Raw genomic sequence first — 24,140 nt, forward strand, 5'->3', positions numbered from 1 at the left:
ATAAATAAGAATATGAGTGAAAAGTGCTCTGCAGACAATTAAAGTAAGCCATGTGGTATAAAAGTGACCGGATGGCTACATTAGATGGGGTATGTCAGGAAGTTTCCTCTGGGGAAGTGACATTTAAACTGATAACTGAACGCCAGCAAACCGGTATTGAGAAGAGTACGAAAGATGAAAGAAAAAGTGGCCCATGTGGATGTAAAGCAAGCGTGGGAAAGTAGTGAAGATGGAGTCAGAGAAGACAGGAACCATATTATGTACACTTTGTAGGACAGAATAGAGTTTCGATGTTGTTCCAAGCGTGATGGGGAGTGACATGATCTGATTTACATCTAGGACTGCTATGTTTACACTGCCCAGTGTGTCAACAGACCAGTTTGGAGGAGAGAAAGGTCGGTGGCCTGGATACGGAGGTCGCAGCGGTTTTGGAGACAGTGGACGGACTGGGGATGTAAGTGTGAGTGACAGGGACCTGCAGGTAAGCAGATGCCTTAAGGCTCAGCGCACGTAGATTTTTGGCCCTGGCAGCCGCGTCGGTACTGGGGTATAGAGCAGGCGCACGGCGACTCCTACGAGGAAGAGGGTATCGAAAAAGTTGCTTCGGTGTCCCCCTCCACACCCCCCCGCCCCTTCCCCGGACTCTGGAGAGAGTTCAGGTCAGGCAGCTGGAAAGAGACACGCCCAGACCCACAGTAGGCTGCCTGCCATCACCGGGACGGCAGAGCGCGGAGACCGCCCGACTGGCGGCGCGCGCGGACCCGAACTCCACGTGCCCCGCGCGGGGGTTTCCGCGTCCTCTGGGCGGGGCCGGAAGAGGAAGTCGGCGCTGCAATAGCGGCCCCAGCAGCAGCGGCGGCCCCTGCCCAGCCAGCCCCGCCGCCCGCGCCCGTCCGTGCCGGCCCCAGAGGCAGCGCCGTGGCGGGACCCGGAGACTGTACCAGCCGAGAAGCGCCGCGCCGCCGGGCGCCCAGCAGTCCGATGGGGCCGCAGCGGCCGCTGCCCCTGGCCGCGACCGCCCTGCTCTGGGGCTTCCTGCTCCCGCTGGTAAGGGGGACGGCCGGGCGCTCGGGCCTCCCCGGGGCGGGGCCGGGTCTCCCTGCCCCTTCTCCTCCCCACCCCCGGGCCGCTACCCGGCGTCTCCAGTGCGTGCGCCCTAGCGGCCTGCCCCCCTTCCTATTTCTCTCTTTCCTTCCAGCCGCCCCTTCTTCAGCCTCGTTTCTCCTGCCTTCCTACCCCACCCCCATTCCCGTCCTTCGAAATCTTCGAAATACCCACCCCAAGAAAGCTCTCTGTGGAACCCCTCCTGCTACTTTGACCTTCGGGGTTGTCTGTAGTTTTTCTCTGTTCCGGGCATTTTAAATTGACCTCTTGAGTTTTATCGTGTAGCCCGTCTTACAGCATCTTGCTCTTTTTTACCCTCTGGAAGAAGAAAAACATTATACCCCGGGGTGTTCAGCGGTTCAAAGACTGCACTTTAGTTTAATTGCTCGAATACAGATGATTTTTTTTTTTTTTTTTTTTTTTTTTTTTTGGTCTTCCTCCTCTTGTAGTTCCTGCTACGCCTCATTTGATTCCTGGGTGGGTGGACGGGGTGTTTGGTGTTTGGTGTTTCAGTTTTTATATTTCTTGGAAATTTGACTTAGGGATTTTCAGGTTGGAAACTTCTGGGAGCTTTATCGACACAGAATTGGTATAGTGTGTGCCTGTCTAGTTCTTTCCATTAGAATATGTAACTTCTCTGATACAGTGTATTTTGCATCCTCTGCTGTTTAAAGAATTACTATTAGTGAATATATTTAATACAAAAGTATCTTTAACATTTATTAAAAAACCAAAATCAGAACGTAAAATAGTTAAGTGCCTTTGGTGTATTCATAACTTTGCTAGGCAACATGAGGAACATGGAAGATAATGTATCTAAAAATTGTCTTTGTGAGGTGGAGGGGAAGTGTAATATAAAAAGAACAATAAAGTGGCGGTGTTAGTCTGAAGCTTTGAGGTGTAGTTTGCCATGTATGGTATGTCTAAAAGATAACAATTCAGGTAGTATGTAAATACACATAAAACTATAACCTAGATATACAACTTGTCTGCGTGTTTTTGCACTCTTGCAAATTTTCATTTGAGCCACTTCAGCTAATTTTAGGAATATACCTTATATATCACATTCCCACTAATCTTTTGTCAACACTATAATTAATTTAAGAATATATCAATTGCTTATAACTCACATTGAAGTTCTTATCAAAAGCCCCTGAGCCCTCTCACTAAAAGATGACAGCAGAATTTTTGTGTAATTTCAAGGGCTTAACAAATCTAAAGGTCGTCCCTATTCTAAATTGTAGCTAGCCTACAATTTTTTCAGGGCTGTTGTGGGACGCGGCAACTGTCTTTTCCTCCGCAGATATTTAATGTGCATCTATTATATGCCAGGCTCTGTGCCAGTGACTGCGAATATACTGACAAAATCTTTTTTTTTTTCATTTTAGAATGTTTATGTAAGATAATTAGAGCTTAAAGAATTTTTACAAGGCTATATTAGGAAACTTAAAAAAAATGTAAGTAATGTTGCAGTGAAAATTTATCATAAACCAGGACTTGGTATATTTCTTTTCTTCCAGGATTTTGTATCTATGTGGGGAGGACAAGGGAAAGAATTATAGGAGGAAGAAGCAGAGGATAAAGATATGCTAGATATGCAGGCAATAATTTGTAGGAATAAAAATAATTTGGACTTCCATAATCTAATCATCATAATCTCCTCTCCCTGCTCACCCCCAAACAGCAAAATGAGCAAAAAGGCATCCTTTGTTGTATTATTTTGTACATCTATTTTTATTTCCTGTTTCTAGTTTTTTTTTAAATGTTTTTATTTATTTTTGAGACAGAGAGAGGCAGAGCATGAGCAGGGGAGGGGCAGAGAGAGGGGGAGACACAGAATCCGAAGCAGGCTCTAGGCTCTGATCTGTCAGCACAGAGCCCGATGCGGGGCTTGAACTCAGGGAGTGTGAGATCATGACCTGAGCTGAAGTCAGACACTCAACCCACTGAGCCACCCAGGCGCCCCTCCTGTTTCTATTTATTTATTTTTATTGTATTTTTACAGCAGGATCAGTCCTTGAAACATGGAGAGAAGCACTCATAACCGCAGAAACAAAACTGATCCTTCACCAAAGATAGTTTTTTTTTTTTAATGTAATTAATTTCTTTATTATTTTACATCCAAGTTAGTTAGCATATAGTGCAATAATCTCAGGAGTAGATTTCAGTGATTCGTCCCCTATGTATAACACCCAGTGCTCATCCCAACAAGTGTCTTCCTTAATGTCCCTTACCCTTTGGGTCCCTACCCCTACCCCTCCAACAACCCTCAGTTTGTTCTTTGTATTTAAGAGTCTATTATGTTTGTCCCCCTCCTTGTTTTTATATTATTTTTGCTTCCCTTCCTTTATGTTCATCTGTTTTGTATCTTAAATTCCTCATATGTGTGAAGTCATATGATATTTGTCTTTCTCTGACTAATTTCACCTAGCATGATACCCTCTAGTTTCATCCACATAGTTGCAAGCGGCAAGATTTCATTCTTTTTGATTGCTGAGTAATACTCCAGTGTGTGTGTGTGTCTATGTATGTGTGTATATCTGTCAATGGACATTTGGGCTCTTTCCATGCTTTGGCTATTGTCAATAGCATTGCTATAAAAATTGGGATGCATGTGCCCCCTGTGTGGCCGAGGTCAAAAAGGTTTTTGCCTGCTTTCTCCTCTAGGACTTTGATGGCTTCCTGGCTTACCTCTAGGTCTTTCATCCATTTTGAGTTTATTTTTGTGTATGGTGTAAGAAAATGGTCCAGGTTCATTTTTCTGCATGTTGCTGTCCAATTTTCCCAACACCATTTGCTGAAGAGACTGTCTTTATTCCATTGGATATTCGTTCTGCTTTGTCAAAGATTAGTTGGCCATACATTTGTGGGTCCATTTCTGGGTTCTCTAGTCTGTTCCGTTGATCTGTGTGTCTGTTTTTGTGCCAGCACCATGCTGTCTTTTTTTTTTTTTTTTTAATGTTTATTTATTTTTGAGACAGAGAGAGACAGAGCATGAACGGGGGAGGGTCAGAGAGAGGGAGACACAGAATCTGAAACAGGCTCCAGGCTCTGAGCTGTCAGCACAGAGCCCGACGTGGGGCTCGAACTCACAGACCGCGAGATCATGACCTGAGCCGAAGTCGGCCGCTTAACCAACTGAGCCACCCAGGCACCCCAGCACCATGCTGTCTTGATGATTACAGCTTTGTAATCATCTTGAAGTAGGGACTGTGATGCCTCCAGCTTTGGTTTTCTTTTTTGGATGGCTTCGGCTATTCGGGATGTTTTGCTGGTACCATACAAATTTTAGGATCATTTGTTCTAGCTCTGTAAAGAATGCTGGTGTTACTTTGATAGAGATTGCTTTGAATATATAGATTGCTTTGGGTAGTATCGACATTTTAACAATATTTGTTCTTCCAATCCAGGAGCATGGAATATTTTTCCATTTTTTTGTGTGTCTTCTTCAATTTCATTCATAAGCTTTCTGTAGTTTTCAGTGTTGAGATTTTTCATCTCTTTGGTTAGGTTTATTCCTAGGTATTTTATGGTTTTTGGTGCTGTTGTAAATGGGATTGATTCTCCTGATTTCTCTTTCTGTTGCTTCATTATTGGGGGATAGGAATGCAACCGATTTCTGTGCATTGATTTTATAGCCTGCGACTTTCTGAATTCATGGATCAGTTCTAGCAGTTTTTTGGTGAAATCTTTCGGGTTTTCCAAATAGAGTATTATGTCATCTGTGAAGAGTGAAAGTTTTGACTTCCTCCTTGTCGATTTGGATGCCTTTTATTCCTTTGTGTTGTCTGACTGCTGAGGCTAGGACTTTAGATACTATGTTGAGTAACAGTGGTGAGAGTGGACATCCCTGTCTTGTTCCTGACCTTAGGGGGAAAGCTCTCAGTTTTTCCTCATTGAGGATGATGTTAGCGGTGGGTCTTTCATATTTGGCTTTTATGATCTCGAGGTATGATCCTTCTTCCCCTACTTTCTTGAGTGTTTTTATCAAGAAAGGATGCTCTATTTTGTCAAATGCTTTCTCTGCATCTGTTGAGAGGATCATGTGGTTCTTGTCCTTTTATTGGTGTGATATATCACATTGATTGTTTTCTGGATGTTAAACCAGCCCTGCATCCTTGGTATAAATCCCACTTGGTCGTGGTGAATAATTCTTTTAATATATTGTTGGATCCGGTTGGCTAGTATCTCCTTGAGGATTTTTGCATCCATTGGTGAGATCTTTTTGATATGTAAAGCCTTTTTCAGTGGATTTGTTTTCTTCTTGACCCTTTCTTCCTTTAATTTCCTGAAACAATCTCTTTCCTTTTCTGAGGAACTCAAATCTGGTATACTTTTCCACAGCAGGAGCACTCTCTCTCCTTTCTGCTTACTTACTGGATACCTAGTTCCTTTCCTCCAACACTGTCTGAAGTCTTACAGATTTTTTTTCTTCTTACCATTTTCTCCCTGAAGCCCTAGTTTATTACTCTTCCTTAATCTTACAGCTCTAGGTGGCCTCTCTGAGTTCATTTGAATTAGTGATGCCAGTTTAATTATTTCATTTCTCTTTTCTGGGCTCTTGCAGCTGGCACTGCTACCAACTTTCCCTTTAGTTATGTAAGAACAGGGCCACTATCCTCATCCACAAGCAGCACAAAATAGCAGCACATAATCTCCAGAATCCACTGCCGCATCCTTGTAGAAAACACAGAGGATTTAGTATTGGAAAGGCCTTTCGCCATCATGTAGCCTACCCTCCTCATCTTGTCCTCTTTACATCTTTGTGACCTCACTGTGTATGTGAAACTCAGGCTTCAGTACATCTGATGTTTTGGTGATTTCTAAACCCTTAAACCTGTTAAGTCTAGAAATGAAGAGTGTGTGGTAGATAGTTAGTTCTCTCTTGGCCTTGCCATGATTCTGTTTCGCAGTCATGCTTCCCCAGCCCAAGCCCCATCCCTAGCCACAACTATTAGGCCTTTTTTTCACAGTGTTTGGACTCAGTCACAGAGTTATGTTTCAAAGAAAATCAGAAAAGTTTAGCCTGGATCTGTTTTCTAAAATTGCTTCAGAGTTCTCTGAAGAATCCTGAATCCTTTCCATGTTTTTACAAAAGTTCTGTTCATTTTTTCATTACTTCAAAGAATTTGAAGTATTACATAGCTACATCTTGAACCTATTACAGTGAAGTGATAATCAGGATCCCCAGCAGAGAAATCTCTTGCTGAAATCTGCATTCCTTTGGTATACTACACCAAGTCAAAGAATCTTCTTTAATTCTTTCTTTTCTGCCCTCTTCTCTCATGCTCCTGAGGAAAGGAAGTATGTTCTGCTACCCAAGTTATCAGAGACATGCTGAGCTGTTATGTTGTAGACTGAATTGTATCCCTTCTCCACCACTCCCAAAACATATGTTGAAGCCGTGACCCCCCAGTGTGATGGTATTTGGAAATGGGCCTCTGGGAGATAAGTAGGTTTAGATGAAGTCAGAGGGTAGATCCCTTGTGAAGGATTGGTGCCTTGTAAGTAAAAGACAACCGAGAGCTTGTTCTCTCTCTCCCCTAATACTCACCCCCCAACACACACACACACCATGTGATGACACAGCAAAAAAGTGTCTGTCTACAAGCCAAAAAGAAAGCTCTTACCAGAAAGCACCTTTACCTTGGACTTCTAGTATCTAGAACTGTGAGAAAAATAAATTTCTGTTCAAGGTACCAACTCTGGTATTTTGTTATAGCAGCCCAAGCTAAGACAGATTTGGGTACCCGGAGTGGGGTACTTCACTAATACCTAAACCTGTGTCAGCAGCTTTGTAACAGGGTAGAGGCTAGAAGAGGTTTGAGATGCTTGCCAGAAATAGGACAATTTGGTAGAGTCTCAAAAATGAGGAATGTGGTGTTAGAAACTGGAGGAAATGCAATCCTTGTTATAAAATGGCAAAGAACTTTGAACTGTGTTGTGGTGTTTTGTAGAAGGAAGAATTGTGAGCAGTGCAGTTAGATATTTAGCTGAGGAGATTTCTAATCAAAGTGTTAATGGAGCAGTGTAATTCCTCCTGACTGCTTATAGTAAAATGCAAATGGAGAGAGAAGAATTAAAGAAGGAATTGTTAAGGAAAAAATAACTAGAATTTGAAGATTTGGAAAATTTCTCAGCCCATCCATATTGCAAAAAATGAAGCTTGTTCTGCAAAGAATACTGTGTGGCTAGAAAACCATCTGATAAAGAGTTTCAGGATTTTTGAGCAAACATACTGCCAGTTTGAACTAAATACAGACTTTGGACAAAATGAAGAAAGGCTGTTGGACTTCTTGGATTTGACAAAATGGGATGATGGAGCTCTGTGGTTGTGAACGTGGATTGTTCTTCAAGAAGGAGAAATGACCCCAAAGGCAATTCAGATACCATCAGGCCACTGCCTCAGTCTCAACAGCCCTTATGGCTTCTTTTGGAAGCCTTGAGGACCAGACTCCACAGGGCCATGGAGGTGATGCTGCCACCCCAGTGGGCCTGTAAGGTGGGACATTGAGCCAGAAAGGATTATTCGTGAGCCTTAAAACCTAATGGAATTTGTCTTGCTAGGTTTTGGACTTGCTTGAGTCTTGTCACTACTTTCTTCCTTCTGATTTCTCCCTTTTGGAATGCTAATGTCTACATTATGTTTTAGAAGCATATAACTTGGGGTGCCTGGGTGGCTCAGTCAGTTGAGCGACTGACTTCGGCTCAGGTCATGATCTCACGGTTTGTGAGTTCGAGCCCCACGTCAGGCTCTGTGCTGACAGCTCAGAGTCTGGAGCCTGCTTCAGATTCTGTGTGTGCCTCTCTCTCTTTGCCCCTCCCCCACTCATGCTCTCTCTCTGTCTCAGAAATAAGTAAACATTAAAAAAAGAAAAAAAAAAAGAAGCATATAACTTGTCTGGTTCCATAGCTGGAGAGGAATGTTGCCTTAGAATGAACTGTATCTTAATTTTCACCCATATTTGACTTAAATGATATTAGATGAAACTTCGGACTATAGAGTTGATGCTGGACTGAGTTAAGACTTTGGGGGCTGTTGGGATGAAATGAGTATTTTTTTGCCTGTAAGAAGGAAATGAATTTGGGGGCCCTGAGGCAAAATGCTGTGGACTGGATTTTGTGCCCCAGATTCTTATGTTGAAGCCCTGACCCCCCAGTGTGATGGTATTTGGAGATGGGGCCTTTGGGGGATAATTAAGTTTAGATGCAGTATCAGTGTGGGGCCCTTATGATGGGATTGTTGCCTTGCTCTCTTTCCCAGCCATGTAAAGACACAGTGAGAAGGCAGCCATCTACAAGCTAGGAAATGAGCCCTTACCAGAAATCAGCTATGCTGGCACCTTAATCTTGAACTTCTAGGTTCCAGACCGTGAGAAAATAAATTTCTGTTATTTAAGCCACCCAGTCTGTGGTATTTTGTTATGGTAGCCCGATATTAGCCCGATATTAGACATTTTCTTTTAGATTCTTCACAACTTTTTTTTTTGCCTTCTTTCCTCTGAGCTATCTCTGAGGATTCTGCATCCCACTCTTTACTTTCTAAGTCACTGATGGCTGTGAAAATGTAACATCTACACATGCATCTCCTCTCAAAATAATCCTGAGAAGGTTCAAGAAGGTATGACTTGTCCTAGTTCATACAGAAAGGCCTGAAAAAGACAAGTAGAACCCAGGATTTCTAGACATTCCTTGATATTTTTCCACTAAGTTGGTCATTAATGTTTTCTTGTAAATCAAAAATACATCAGAAGACTAATCAGATAAATTTGTAAATTTATTCATAAGAAAGGGCTTAAAGATAGAAGTCATATTTATTATATATTTGATCGCCTTTTTGATTAAAAATCACCTGAGATTGGGTCTGTTTACAAAACTCTAGACCATAAAGTCTCCAGGTACAGACCCTTATCCCCAGATACTAAAGTTTTGTTAAAAATTTTTGTTTTTAGGTCAGAATTTGCCAAATGTTACTATGCACTATGGCCTTAGATCAACTTTTTATGCACTTATATTACCTGCCTGGCCTTGTAGTTACTTGAATTTGTGAATTCTAGTGTAAATCATAAATTCTGTAACAGTTGAGTTATATCACTAGGTACTAAGATTACTTAGGGAAAACCAAGCAGAAGGATAGATCTAGGTAACAAGTAAAATATAATCCCCATGAAGGAGAAACTCTACTGGACTCATTCTCTGCTGTCTCCCCTAGCATCTCATAGACTGCAAAGTATCAAATAAATGAATGTCTCCCATACCTAATACCTCTTCCCCTAAACATTACATATCCCCAGATTCTCTGAGTGCAAGGAATGATGCTGGCTCTACTTTTACCATGGCCCATAGACTCCTCTGAGTTCCTGTGAATACCTATTTAATGTCCTAGCACCCACTGGGCCACTAAATAAGTAGTTAAGATTACGCTTAATCTTTATGGGTATGGGTCTAGTCACTTCCAGTGTATCATTTCCTTAAACTTTGAATCCTGGAAGTAGGAATGGAAACAATGTAGGTTGTTGATTATATAACTTAACAGGAAGAAAACAGGCATAGAAAATATATAATAGTGAATGATTAGAAAGTTATTTAGGCCTAACTTCGGAGTGTGTCACTCAAGACACACAACCTCAACTCTATCTTTCCTGTAGAGACCCCTTTCAGCTCTTTTATTGTATTGCTATTAACTATGTAACTGTGTAAAGAGAAAGATGTTTATAAAGAAAGGGATACCCGCTACATTGCAGTGATTTAAGGGTGATAGGTGACTGTTGCTCCTATTGCATTTACCGTTCAGTGATTACATAATTGCAACTTTATATCTTCTGGTTTAGGAATGTAGCTTTTTTTTTTTAATTACTCATTTTCATTATAGATAAATTCTATTTATTAACAAAATTTGCTCCCAAGCCCCAGTTCTTGTATTTGGTGTCTAAAAATACAGAAATAATTTAATTTGTAGATTTTATGTAGGAAGATTGCCAGGGGGTTAATTGGAGAGAGAATTACAGTTACATTCACACACTGACCCTTGAAACTGAAGGGTTGCATATATCTAATGGATAACAATACAAATAACATGAGCCTGGTTTAATTGACAGATGTAGAAAGGGATGGGGAAGCTGGGACCCAGTGATGCATATACTGAAGAGTTTTGAAGGAACTCTTGGGTGAGATGGGGGAACTACTGGCCAAAATATGAACATTGGCTATAACAGCAGACTGCAGGTACAGTGTGACTCACCTCTTGAGAAAATTCCTAGGAGGATCTCAGTAATGTCTGGAAGACTTGTGAGTTTCACTGCTATTCATGATGAAGTATATACCCATGTACTCTGTGGACCAGTATCAGAGCATCACCTGGAAGCTTGTTCAAAATGCATGATTACAAGCTCCACCTAAAAGCTGTTGGATCAGAATCTGCATTTTAATAAGAACATTCAAGTTTAAGGGGTGCCTGGGTGGCTCAGTCAGTTAAGAGTCCAACTTCTATTCAGGTCATGATCTCACAGCTCTAGATTTTGAGCTCTGTGTTGGGCTCTGTGCTGACAGCTCAGAGCCTGGAGCCGACTTGAGATGGATTCTGTGTCCCCGTCTTTCTCTGCCTCTGCCCTTCTCATGCTCTCTGTCTTTCTCTCTCTCAAAAATAAATAAACATTAAAAAATTTTTTTTAAAAAGTCAGTTGGTTGAGCGGCTGACTTCAGCTCAGGTCATGATCTCACAGTTTGTGAGTTTGAGCCCCGTGATGGGCTCTGTGCTGACAGCTCAGAGCCTGGAGCCTGCTTCAGATTCTGTGTCTCCCTTTCTCTCTGCCCCTTCCCCACTCATGCTGTTTCTCTCTCAAAAATAAGTAAACATTAAAAAAAAAGTTTTCAAAAAAAGAATATTAAAGTTCAAGAAGCACTGATCTATAATAAAGGGAAAGAAATTGCTGCACAGAATACTGAGCATAATCTCCAGGAAAAAAGAACCATGCTTGACAAGTATGTTGAGGCTTTTTAAGGGAATTAAATATACACATGGGAAAAGATTAACATTGTATTATTCAGAGCTATACTTGGTCAGGCGACAATGGGCCAAGGTACAGAGCTCTGGCAGACCCAAAGAATGACATGTATATAGGGTAGGTGGTAGTATGTTAGATAAATTTTTAGCTAGAATTGTTCTTTTCCAAAGGCATATGTAAAGACTTAAGTTTCGAAAATAGATTCAATGCTAGAAGATATCTTTTGAAGAAGAAAGAAAGGTGGAAGACATAAAACCTGGGAACCAGGGTCGAAGAAGAATCCTTGAACTGCGCTATTAGCTTGGACAGGAGTAGAGCAGGCCTGTTCTCAGTAGGTTAATACTGGGCTGGTGAGTCAGCATCAGGAGGCTGTTGGAACAGAGGCTAGGAATTCAAATGCCCATGGTTGGAACTACCTAGAGACTAGAATGTAAAGCATGGATGTACTCCCAAGAGACAGGGACATGAAGGTCAGTGCGAGACTGACTTGCTGTAAGTATACTGATGAAATAAAAGCTCCTATACATATCCCTTTGTTTAAGGTCTGATTGGTCTCAGAAAATGGGGATCTAATACATGTGCAAGGATGTGAGTATAGTATATACATCATTGTAGTTGTTCTTTTTTAGACCTTTGGTAATCATTTGACACTTGTCATAGCCAAAGCTATTTAAATAAGCAAAGGAATAGGTAACTGTAACATCAAGATACACTTAAACATCACTAGTTTTTGGTTTGAAAAGATGATAGTGAATATGCTTGAAGTCAGGTGTTCTGGATAAAGTAATAGGAACTGTTCGTGAGCAACAGAGAATCCCATGAAGTTTTATTGGAGACAAATTTGAGTCCAAAAAGGGACCACCATTTCATACCATGGGCTAGTAAACTTACTTACCTTGTGGTAAGGATCAAGTAAGATGTGAATATAGAGCAACAGTGGTATAAAATAGATGATTTGATTGCCCTGAAGAAAGCTTGAGTCCACAACCAGTACTTGTAGGAACTGATGTGAAGAGGGAACATACAGGGCGAACAGTAAGAAGTTGTCGTAGGAAAAGGAATTCCATGAAGCCCAGAGCCCCAGAACTGGGGTTATTTGGAAGACTATAAGGAAATGATGTAGAGTTTCAGATATTTAGAATGTGGGAGGAACTAATGGGGAATTAGAGGAGCTTGAGTGGTGGTAGAAGACCCATACCAGTATCACGGAAGAGGGAGTTAACAGCTAATGCGGGCATCCCGGTGACCAGTGTTAAAGCTGGAGAGTGATAGTTGGGCGCCAAGAGGTGCTTGGGGATGTAACTGCATGAGGGAACCTGAAGTGGTAGCAGAGTTGAAGACTGCTGGTCTGGGTGTTGGAGAGCCCAGTTCTAATCTTGGCCCCCGAGACCACTTCACTTTGGTCGTTGGGGACCTGTTTGAGCCACGAAATGAAGACACTAGAATATTTTGTCTAAATCCCTTCAAGCTCTTGATACTCAGCTTTTTACTAAGAGAATGTTTTCATTACTGATTGAAAATGCAAATACAGCGCTCGCTTCAGCAGCACATACACTAAAGTTGGGACGATGCAGAGAAGATTAGCACAGCCCCTGCACAAGGATGACATGCAAATTCGTCCACACTTTTTTGCACTATGTGCTAACTAACTTAAATGTAAATTTTAAAAACAAATTTAAAAAAAAACTGTAAGAGGGAGGTAGAAGAAGAGAGTCAGGGAGATGTGACTATAGAAGAACAATCAGAGAGAACAAAATTGCTGGCTTTGAAGACAGAGAAAAGGAGCCATGATCCAACTGACTTGGGCAGTCTTTAGAAGCTGGAAAAAGCAAGGAAAGGAATTTGTCCCTAGGAGCTCCAGGAAGGAATGCAGCTCTGTCAATACTCAGATTTTAGCCCAATGAGATCTGTGTGCAACTTGTAACCTTCAGAATTGTAAGATAATTTCTGTTCTTAAAAAAATGCAAGCATAATTTTTAAAGGTTGAATGAATAAAGTCATAGAAGGCCAGACCACAGTTGATGACAAAGGAAAATTCAGTGTTTAGCACCATGTCTCTAACTTGGAAGATGTGAAGGAAGGTATTCTGCCCTTACACCGTAGGGTCTTTGTCAAGCGATCTAACACCAGTAGCATGTGGGTGGACCACAAGTCTCACCTAATTTGGTGTTTGTAATGCTTAAGGGGATACTGAGTTTCAAGCCTTTTTCTTTATGCTTCCCTACTAATTGACTGACAGTAATGTGGTTTCCACTACTCTGTTCTCTTAGAGCCTTGCTAAGCAAGGTGTGGTCCATATACCAGCAGCATCAGCATCACCTGGAAGCTTGTTAAAAATGCAGAACTCACACTCCACCCAGACCTACTGAATCAAAATCTGCCATTTAATATGATTGCTAAGTGATATGTATGTATAATAAATCTTAAGCACTGCTCCTGTATCTATGGTTCTCAAACTTTTACAAGTAAAAGAATCTCCAGAAGGGCTTGTAAAAATAAACTGCCTGGGGGTTTCTGATTCAGTAGATCTGGAATAGGGCCCAAGAATTTACATCTTTAACACCATAGGAACACTAAAGCTTTTATTAGAGACTGACTAATCACATTATGTTTTTGCTTATCTGTTTCAGGTTTGTTTTCAATCTTCCTGGTAAGACTGTAATTTCTTGTGTAGTGTTTCTCTGGAGAAGGGCAGCTTTATTGAGCTATAATTCACATACTGTGCAGTTCACCTATTTGAAGTGTACAATGCAGTGGCTTTTAGTGTATTCACAGATATGTGCAGTCATTAATACTGTCCATTTTAAAACATTTACATCACCTCAGAAAGAAACCAAATAGGTGGAACACACAGGATGTTTAGGGCAGTGAAACTATTCCATATTGCATAGGATACTGTAATGGTGGATACATAGCATACATTTGTCAAAATGTAGAATGTACAACACCAAGAGTAAATCCTAAATGTAAATGATGTGTCATTGTATGTTTATTTATTGTAACAAATGTACCCCTCTGGTGCAGATGTTGATAATGGGAGGCTGTACATGTGTGTGGCATGGGTATGTGGGTACTCTGTACTCCTGCGCAGTTTTGCTGTGACCCTAAAGCTGATCTAAAAAATCTTTTTGAAAAAGAAAGGAACCCCATTTCCTTTAGCTATCACCTCTTATCCCCACTTCCCACTAATAGTTGGGAATAGTTATTACTATTAGTTACCATTTACTAATGCTAATAGTTACCATTTACTAAGAGCTTAATGTGCAAATAATTGCATCATCCAACTTAATCTTCATGACAACTCTATGTTAAAGTTGAGAATGTTGAAGCTTATAAATGACAGGGTGCCTGGGTGGCTCAGTGGTTGGGTGACTGACCCTTGATTTTGTTTCAGGTCATGATTTCATGGTTGGTGGGATCAGGCCCTGCATGGGGCTCTGTGCTGACAGTGCAGAGCCTGCTTGAGATTCTCTGCCCCTCCCCCGCTTTCACTCTCTCACATACCCAATAAATAAACAAACAAACAAAATTCCAAAATGCCATGTATGTAGAAAAATATTTCTGTAACTGATGATGAAATTACTGCCTGTGTTTTCTTCTAGTTTTATTGTTTCAGGTCTCACATTTAGGTCTTTAATCATTCTGAGTTTATGTTTGTGTATGATACAAGAAAGTGGTCTGGGGGTGCCTGGCTGGCGCAGTCGGAAGAGCATGTGACTCATGATCTCAGGGTCATGAGTTCAACTCCCACGTAGGGTATAGAGATTACTTAAATAAACAGGTATTTGTTAAAGAAAGGAAGAAAGATGGCCAGTTTCATTCTTTTGCATGTAGTTGCCCATTTGTTGTTGTCCATGTAATCCCAGCACCATTTGTTGAAGAGACTATCTTTTCCCCATTGTATGTTCTTGCCTCCTTTATCATAGATTAATTGACCATATACACGTGGGCTTATTTCTGTGCTCTCTATAATACATCTGTAGGATATGAATCAGGATTCTATGTATTAAAATTTTTTATAGATACTACCAATTGTCTATTTAAAGGCTGCACCACTTCAGCTTTGTGCATAATTAGAACCCAAATCTTTATCTAAATACCATTCTTCTCCACAAGGAGCTTAGTAGTATGACTGGTTTGGGACCTGTGGCAGGTAAAGAATAAAGTCAGCCTAGGACATCTTGTGCCAAAAAATAAGGAAGTCCTCAAAGACTAATGGGGTCTTGTCAAAGGATACAAAGAGCCAGCTGCAAGAGGCCCTGATGACCAAATTTGGGACAATTTGAACATCAAACAAATGCTTCTATTATATTAAATTTTTAAAAATCAGTGAACCTCTAGTGATACCAAGCAAAAGGTAGTAGAAGGAGAGAGTAAAGCTCTTTTTTAAAGAATACTAGCTAATAAATGCAGAAGGAATTACAGTATTAAAAAACAATGACCATTTCTCAACCCCCAATGTAATATGTAAAATTTAATTCAAGCATGGATTATCATGGAGGCTAAAACTAGGTGAGAGGTTGTTGAACTGTTTACATGGTGCTACAGATTACTTTCTAACCAGTCACAAAGAGAAAGAAATACATAACTTTATACTAGAGAAATCCTGCAGTTACTACATTAATCAAATAATCAAACTCAACATCACTAATCCAGGACATCCTAGGACATCATGTGCTGTTTTGTTGGATTCATTAAAAAGTACCCAATTCAGGGCCCCTTGGTGGCTCAGTCACTTAAACATTCAACTTCAGCTCAGGTCATGATCTCACAGCTTGTGAGTTCAAGCCCTGTGTCAGGCTCTGTGCTGACAGCTCGGGGCCTGGAGCCTGCTTTGAGTACTATGTCTCCCTCTCTTCTGCCCCTCCCCTGCTCACACTGTGTCTCTTTCTCTCTCTCAAAAATGAATAAACATTAAAATTTTTTTTTAAAAAAGAAGTACCCAATTCACTTACGAATTCTTTTAAAAAAATGTTTAACCTAAACTTAATCATCCCTCACGATTATCTGCAGGGTTACTCTCTATAGTTAGAATTGATTATTCTGCTGTATAACTTATGTAAGTTATGTTAGTGACTTCTCTAAGTCTCAGAGTCCTCACTAGTAAAACAGTAATAGTAGATCAGATATGTGTGCAAAAACCTAAATATACTGTTTAGTTTGTATAGTTTGTAACCTACAAATAGTTTAGTGTATAGTAAGAATTTAGGATATTGGTTCACCTCTGCTGTCGAATAAATCCGTTCATGACCAACATGGAAACAGCTGAATGAAAACAACATTTCTTTTTTCCACAAATAATTTCCTTGTCTTCATTATTCCGTGTAATGTGATAGTGTGTTTTATAAATTCCCTACACTTGCTTAGATCCATAAGCTAATGAAGTCCCAAATATGCCAGAAGTCCTTCTAATCCCAAATGTTCAGAGGAGATTTTAGGTAGGAGAGCATGGATTAGAGTATTTTTGTACTGTATAAATTTAGATTGACCTGTGACGAAATTACCAATTATATACAAAAATGGTCAAATAGCAATTTTATGTAGTTCAGCCTAATGCATGCCTTAGTGGTAGAGCCTTGGTACATTATCTTTATTTGCCAAGCAGACTTTTTTCTTGTACGTTTTAGAGAAAGATTTGTTCAGGGGTGGCTGGTGCCTCAGTTGGTTAAGCGTCCAGCTGTTGGTTTCAGCTCAGGTCATGGCTCAAGGTTTGTGGGATTGAGTCCTGCGTTGGGCTCTGCTGACAGCGCAGAGCCTGCTTGGGATTCTGTCTCTCCCTCTCTTCTGCCTCTCGCCTGCTCGTGCGTGTGCGTGCACACTCTCTCTCAAAAATTACAATAAAAATAAACATTATTTTTAAAAATTTTAAGAAGATTTAGAGAAAGATTTGTTCAGAGAAGGACAGAGGAAGGATTTGGATCAGTTCAGGTTCGAAGGGAATTGTGATGTGATGTGGTATTCTAATTATCTCAGGGTGTTTCTTCATTTCATACTCTCCACTCCCACCCCATCTGCATTAGTTATTCTTTTCAGTTACTTCTTGGCTCTTCTCTGCCTTTTTTCCCAGGTAGTGGGAAATGAGGCAAAGGACAGAACATTTTTTCATTTCTTCTTTTTTCCTCTCTTTGAACTCTGGATTGGTCTTTTTGAATAGGCAGTTGCAGAATCTTGAAGACTTGAGAGTTGTAGTTTCTCAGAATTTCTTTCACAGGTAGCACTTAGAAATAATAATGTACTTTTTTTTTTTTTTTTTTTTTTTTTACTGGTAGAATATGGAAGTTAGGACAGGTTGAGGTATTTCTTTTTTATGTTTCAAGTTTTTATTTAAATTCTAGGTAGGTAACATACAGTGTAATATTAGTTTCAGGAGAATTTAGTGATTCATCACTTACATGTAATATCCAGTGCTCATCATAACAAGTGCCCTCCTTAATCCCCATCATCTATTTAGCCCATCCCCCACCCATCTGCCTCTAGCAGCCCTCAGTTTGTTCTCTATAGTTAACAGTTTCTCTTATGGTTTGCCTCCCTCTTTTTTTTTTCTTTCCCCATGTTCATCTGTTTTGTTTCTTAAATTCAACATAACAGTGAAATCATACAGTATTTTTCTTTCTCTGATGTATTTTGCTTAGCATTATACTCTCTAGGTCCATCATTTGTTGTTGCAAATGGCAAGATTCAATTCTTTTTTATGGCTGAGTAATATTCCATGGTGTGTATGTATGTATGTATGTATGTACATACATGCATATATATACGTATGTGTATATGTATATGCGTACATACATATACATATATAATACATATGTGGATATACACATATATGTACATACATATATATGTATATATGCCACATTTTCTTTATCCATTTATCAGTCAGTGGACATTTGGGATCTTTCCATAATTTGGCTATTGTTGAGAGTGCTGCTGTAAACATCAAGGTACATGTGCCCGTTTAAATCAGTGTCTTTGTATCCTTTGGATAAATACCTAGTAGTGCAGTTGCTGAGTCGCATAGTAGTTCTGTTTTTCACTTTTTGTGGAACCTCCATACTGTTTTCCAGAGTGGCCACACCAGTTTGCATTCCCGCCAGCAGTGCAAAAGTGTTTTCCTTTCTCTGCATCCTCGCTAATACCTGTTGTTCCCTGAGTTGTTAAATTTTAGCCATTCTGACAGGTGTGAAGTAGTATCTTATTGTAGTTTTGATTTATATATTCCCAATGATGAGTGATGTTGAACATCTTTTCATTTGTCTCTTGGCTATCTGTATGTCTTCTTTGGAAAAATGTCTATTCGTGTCTTCCGTCCATTTCTTCATAGGATTATTCGGTTTTTGTATGTTGCATTTGGTAAGTTCTTTATAGATTTTGGATACTAACCCTTTATCAGATGTGTCATTTGCAAAGATCTTCTCTCATTCCAGCGGTTTCCTTTTAGTTTTGTTGATTGTTCGCTATGCAGAAGTTTTGTCTTGATGAGGTCCCAATAGTTCATATTTGCTTTTGTTTCCCTTCCCTCCAGAGACATGTCTAGTAAGAAGTTGCTGTGGCTGAGATCAAAGAGGTTGCTGCCTGTGTTCTCATCTAGGATTTTGACAGTTCTCTGCCTCACATTTAGGTCTTTCATCCATTTTGAATTTAGTTTCGTGTATGGTGTAAGAAAAGTGGTCGAGTTTCATTCTTCTGCATGTCTCTGTCCAGTTTTCCCAACACCATTTGTTGAAGAGACTTTCACTGGATATTCTTTCCTGCTTTATCGAAGATGAATTAACCATATAGTTGTGGGTTCATGTCTAGGTTTTCTATTCTGTTCCATTGATCTATGTGTCTGTTTTTGTGCCAATACCATACTGTCTTGATGACTACAGCTTTGTAATATAGCTTGAAGTCTGCAATTGTGATGCCTCCAGCTTTGCTTTTCTTTTTCAGGATTGCTTTGGCTATTCAGGGTCTTTTGTGGTTCCATACAAATTTTAAGATTGTTTGTTGTAGGTCTGTGAAAAATACTGGTGGTTATTTTGATAGGGACTGCACTGAATATGTACATTGCTTTGGGCAGTATAGACATTTTAACAGTATTTGTTCTTCCTGTCCATGAGCATGGAATGTTTTTCCATTTCTTTGTGTTATCTTCAGTTTCTTTCATAAGTGTTTATAGTTTTTGGAGTACAGATCTTTTACCTCTTTGGTTAGATTATTTCCTAGGTTTTTGGTATAATTGTAAATGAGATCACTTTCTTGATTTCTCTCTCTGCTGTTTCATTATTGGTGTATAGAAATGCAACAGATTTCTGTACATTGATTTTGTATCCTGAGACTTTACAGAATTTGTGTATCAGTTCTAGCAATATTTTGGTCTAGCCTTTCGGGTTTCCTACATAGAGTATCATGTCATCTACTAATAGCAAAAGTTTGACTTCTTTCTTGCCGATCTGGATGCCTTTTATTTCTTTTTGTTGTCTGATTGCTGAGGCTAAGACTTCCAGTACTGTGTTAAATAACAATGGTGAGAGTGGACATCCAAGGCAGGTTGAGGAATATTAAATGCACTACATAAACACTGAAGTTGGGGTGCTTGGGTGGCTCAGTCAGTTAAGTGTCCTACTCTTGACTTTGGCTCAGGTTGTGATCTCACGGTTTGTGGGTTCAAGCCCCGCATTGGGCTCTGTTAACAACACGGAGCCTGCTTGGGATTCTGTCTCCTTCTCTCTCTGCCCCTCCCACCATCTCCCTCTCTCTCCCTCTCTCTCAAAATAAAAAAAAAGGAAACTTTAAAAAAGCAATGAAGTAATAACTCATAAGAGATTGAGAAAGAAAGTTTTAGGGTGTGAAGGGAGTTTGAAGTTATCACACAACAAGAATCCTCTGTGGGATATAGCTCTTATAGCAAGGTCATAATTGTGTCCCCGTAAGAAAGTGACTTATTTTCCTTAAAAGAATGTGTTCTGGGCAAATGTGTATAACTTAAGTGTTTCCTCAAATAAGAAATAAATTCATTGGAAGATCTTCCCTCTTAAGGAAGTACTGTCAAACCTTATGTATAAATAGCATTATTAAAGTGTTTTGTTGTTGGCAAACCAGATTATTACCGGTGTAAAAATTATTGTTCGTGTCCTAGACAGCTGCTCAGGAAGCAATCCTGCATGCGTCTGGAGATGGCAAACCTGTACCGTCTAAGGACTACTGCATGCTCTATAACCCTCGTTGGACAGATCTTCCAAGTACCCTAGAAAATGCAGTAAGTAAATCACAGTTAATATTTATTTGTAAACATAGAATTATTGAAAGGCAAGAATGAGTATTATATTTTAGTGTGTGAACTAGCTGTAATATATGATGATTAATTATTTTTTTTTGCTTTGGCTTACATGTTTTTCTGTCTGTGGGAAAAACAAGTTAGGGAATTTTAAAATACTTAACTCAAAGCCTGGTTGTCATAAAATATTTCTAATTTAAAAGAACCTGGTATTAAACCAATATTGATACTTTGTCACTGAATGCATTTATTATGAAATATGATCTTTATCATGTTAAAGACATTTCATCTTTTCAGACTTCCATCAGTTTGATGAATCTGACTACCACACCATTGTGCAATCTTTCTGATATTCCACCTGAAGGAATAAAGAGCAAAGCAGTTGTGGTACAGTGGGGAACCTGCCATTTTCTTGAAAAAGCCAGAATTGCAAAAACAGGAGGTGCTGAAGCATTATTGGTTGCCAATAACAGTGTCCTAGTAAGTTGTAAAACTTAAGTAACTCTTGAACTCATGGTATCAAATTTCACAGGAATTGAACTATCTTTTTGGTATGTAATTTATGGGCCAAGTTTTGAATAATCCCATTATAGGGTTATTTTAAAATAAATATTCTGGCAATGATAGGCATTGAACTGGAAAACTTTGTAATTTCTTTTTTTTTTTTTAATTTTTTTAATGTTTACTTATTTTTTGAGAGAGAGAGAGAGTACAAGCAAGGGAGCTGCAGAGAGAGAAGGAGACAGAATCTGAAAGCAGGCTTCAGGCTCTGAGCTGTCAGCACAGAGTCTGACGTGGGGCTTGAACCCACAAGCCGTGATATCATGACCTGAGACGAAGTCAGACGCTTAACCAACTGAGCCACCCCGCGCCCCTGTAATTTCTTTTCTATTCCTAAATTGAACAAGACTTTGTCCTAACATATTCGTTAGGTACAAACATGTCTGTGTATGTGTGTACACACACACACACACACACACACACACACACACACACACGTAGGTATATGATATACCTACATATAAGTCAGTTTAAGTTTATGCTAAAAGGATTCCAGAACTCTTACTATTATATCAAGAAAGAACATATGAAACTTTGTTTTATAACTAAAAAAAAGATATAATGTTTATATTTAATGGAATAATGTGTATTTTATTCTGTAAATATACTAGTAGCTCATAAGTTTTCATAATATGTTTTTTTCTTTCAGTTTCCTCCCTCAGGGAACAAATCTGAATTTCATGATGTGAAAATAGTGATTGCATTTATAAACTACAAAGATTTTAAAGATATGAAGCAGGTACATTAGTAATTATGTATTATACAAAGTTTATACATAGTACAATTCTTTACTTTTAACTATTGATAATAAATTTAAATTATATATGCTCCATTTGCTAACAAGAAGCTATAAAGGCCAATCAGGTCTTTATTTGGGAAATGTTTATCTCCCAGTGAGCACAAGGTGCTTCAGAGCCCTGACTTTAGAAAAGATAGTGATTTGTTTTGACTTTTTTAATAATCTCTGTTATATCCTTTATTGTAGTTTTAAATCCCTGACAAGATGTGATTGTGTGGAACACTGAACTTTCAAGATTTAATAAACCGAAGTATAGCCTCATAGTTATGACAAGAGAATACATTATGTTGTCAAAAATGGGTCTAGTGTTGTGGATTTTGTAACGTATAGTATCATTTTCAGAGTGAAATGAGAGTATTGCTGCCATAGGCTGTAGTAGAAAGAAAACTAATTCTGATGTTTTAACTGTTATTTTGCCTTTCAGACTCTTGGAGATAACATTACTGTGAAAATGTATTCTCCATCGTGGCCCAACTTTGACTATACTATGGTAGTTATTTTTGTAATTGCTGTGTTCACTGTGGCATTAGGAGGCTATTGGAGTGGTCTAATTGAATTGTAAGTTTAACTAAACTTCAGTGTTTTTGTGATAGATGATTAAAAAAATTATTGTTTGATAATCATTTCAATCATGTTAACAACATTTAAAATTTACCTGACCTCAGAATATAGTGCTAATGAGATAAGATTGCAGGTTTGTCCTCCTGTAGGACATTTAACTTTTCACTGAGAAGAAGGGAGTCATAGCTTCCTCTAACCCTTCTGCTGGTAGGATAACATCGAAATTACATCAAAGGCTTTTTAAAATTAAAATGTTTAATTATCTCTCACAGAAAAGATGAAGATACTTAGTGTCCTAATGTGCCTATTTATTTAGATTGAAAGAAAATAAGCAAGAGAAGGTAGGGCTGGGGTTTCAGCTCTTCCTGAGTTCAGTCATTACAGTGTGACTTCATCATTCTGTTTAATGCTTTAGGAATTCTAAGGATATGAAGCATGTTCACATTTTACTTAAATATAGAAATTCTAAATGTACATAAAATTTAGATTTTCCTGTTTAGTAACAACCTGAAACCAATCTTCTTATAGTTGTGTTTCTTTGGCTCTGGGTTAAAGCAGGCAACATTGTTTAAAAGGATCAGTTCATATTTACAACTCTGAATTTAAAAATGTGCTTCGATCATATTATTTTATGCGTAAAGGACAGTATACTCATCTTGTGAATTGGTCTGTAGGTTCCATTAAAAAGGACTTATTTGCAACTAAGTGAAGTTTATTTGTAATTTCTTTTTTTTTTTTAACGTTTATTTATTTTGAGAGAGAGAGTGAACGTGTGTGCACGCACATGTGCTCACATACGCTCACATGAGCAGGGGAGGGGCCAAGAGAGGGAGAAAGAGAGCATCCCAAGCAGGCTCTGCACTGTCAGTGCAGAGCCCAACACAGGGCTCAATCCAACAAACCGCGAGATCATGACCTGAGCCAAAATCAAGAGTCAGACGCTCAATCAACTGAGCCACCCAGGCGCCCCTTACCCTTTGTCTTATTACTGTGATGTATCACACTGATTGATTTCTGAATATTAAACTGCCCTTGCATCCTGAACAAAAATCCCAGTCTATTGTGGTTAATGAATTTTTTTTAATTTATTGTTGGATTTGGTATTGCTATTTTGTTGAGAATTTTTGCATCTATGTTCATCAGACATATTGACTTACAGTTCTCTTTTTTTGTGGGGGTGGCTTTGTCTGGTTTTGGTACTCCTGGCCTCATAGAATGAGTTTTGAAGCTTTCCTTCCTCTTATTTTTTGGAATAGTTTGAGAAGAATAGATACTCACTTCTCTTTAAATGTTTGGTAGAATTCAGCTGTGAAGCTGTCTGGTCCTGGACTTTTGTTTGTTGGGAGTTTTTTGATTACTGATTCAATTTCATTGCTGGTCCTCAGTCTGTTCAAAGTTTCTATTGCTGATTCAGTTATGGGAGATTGTATGTTTCTAGGAATTTATCCGTTTCTTCTCAGTTGTCCAATTTGTTGCCATTTAATTTTTTATAATATTCTCTTGTAATTCTTTGTATTTCTGTGGTGTTGGTTGTTATTTCTCCTCTTTCATTTGTGATTTTGTTTGAGTCCCCCCCCCCCTTTTTTTTTTTTTTATGAGTTTGGCTAAAGGTTTATCAATTTTGTTGGTCTTTTCAAAGAACCAGCTCCTGGTTTCATTTATCTGTTCTATTGTTTTGTGTTTTTTAGTTTCTGTTTCCTTTATTTCTGTTCTGTTATTTGTTATTTCCTTCCTTCTGCTGGTTTTGAGTTTCTTTGTTTCTTCTTTTTCTAGCTCCTTTAGGTGTAAGGTTAGGTTATTTGTTTGAGATTTTTTTCTTGCTTCTTCAGATAGGCCTGTATTGCTATAAACTTCC

General features: G+C 39.2%; 1 protein-coding gene and 1 pseudogene across 2 annotated transcripts in view; both read left to right on the top strand.

Moving 5' to 3' along the window:
* Positions 1-701: 701 nt before the first annotated feature.
* The window catches only part of SPPL2A (signal peptide peptidase like 2A), a 52,542-nt gene continuing 29,103 nt past the window's right edge, over positions 702-24,140 (top strand). Inside the window, exons 1-5 of one of the 2 annotated variants that reach the window (XM_078448606.2) lie at positions 702-1,047; positions 20,227-20,346; positions 20,662-20,844; positions 21,575-21,664; positions 22,149-22,282. In XM_078448606.2, coding sequence (XP_078304732.1) covers positions 982-1,047; positions 20,227-20,346; positions 20,662-20,844; positions 21,575-21,664; positions 22,149-22,282 — 593 coding nt within the window. In that variant the 5' untranslated portion in view covers positions 702-981. The remainder of the gene's footprint in view (positions 1,048-20,226; positions 20,347-20,661; positions 20,845-21,574; positions 21,665-22,148; positions 22,283-24,140) is intronic. The other variant, XM_060618535.3, reaches the window with a different exon arrangement.
* LOC132670508 (U6 spliceosomal RNA) lies at positions 12,639-12,739 on the top strand (annotated as a pseudogene).

Source organism: Panthera onca, chromosome B3 (assembly GCF_046562875.1).
Source record: "Panthera onca isolate mPanOnc1 chromosome B3, mPanOnc1 haplotype 2, whole genome shotgun sequence".
NCBI classification, from domain to species: domain Eukaryota; kingdom Metazoa; phylum Chordata; class Mammalia; order Carnivora; family Felidae; genus Panthera; species Panthera onca.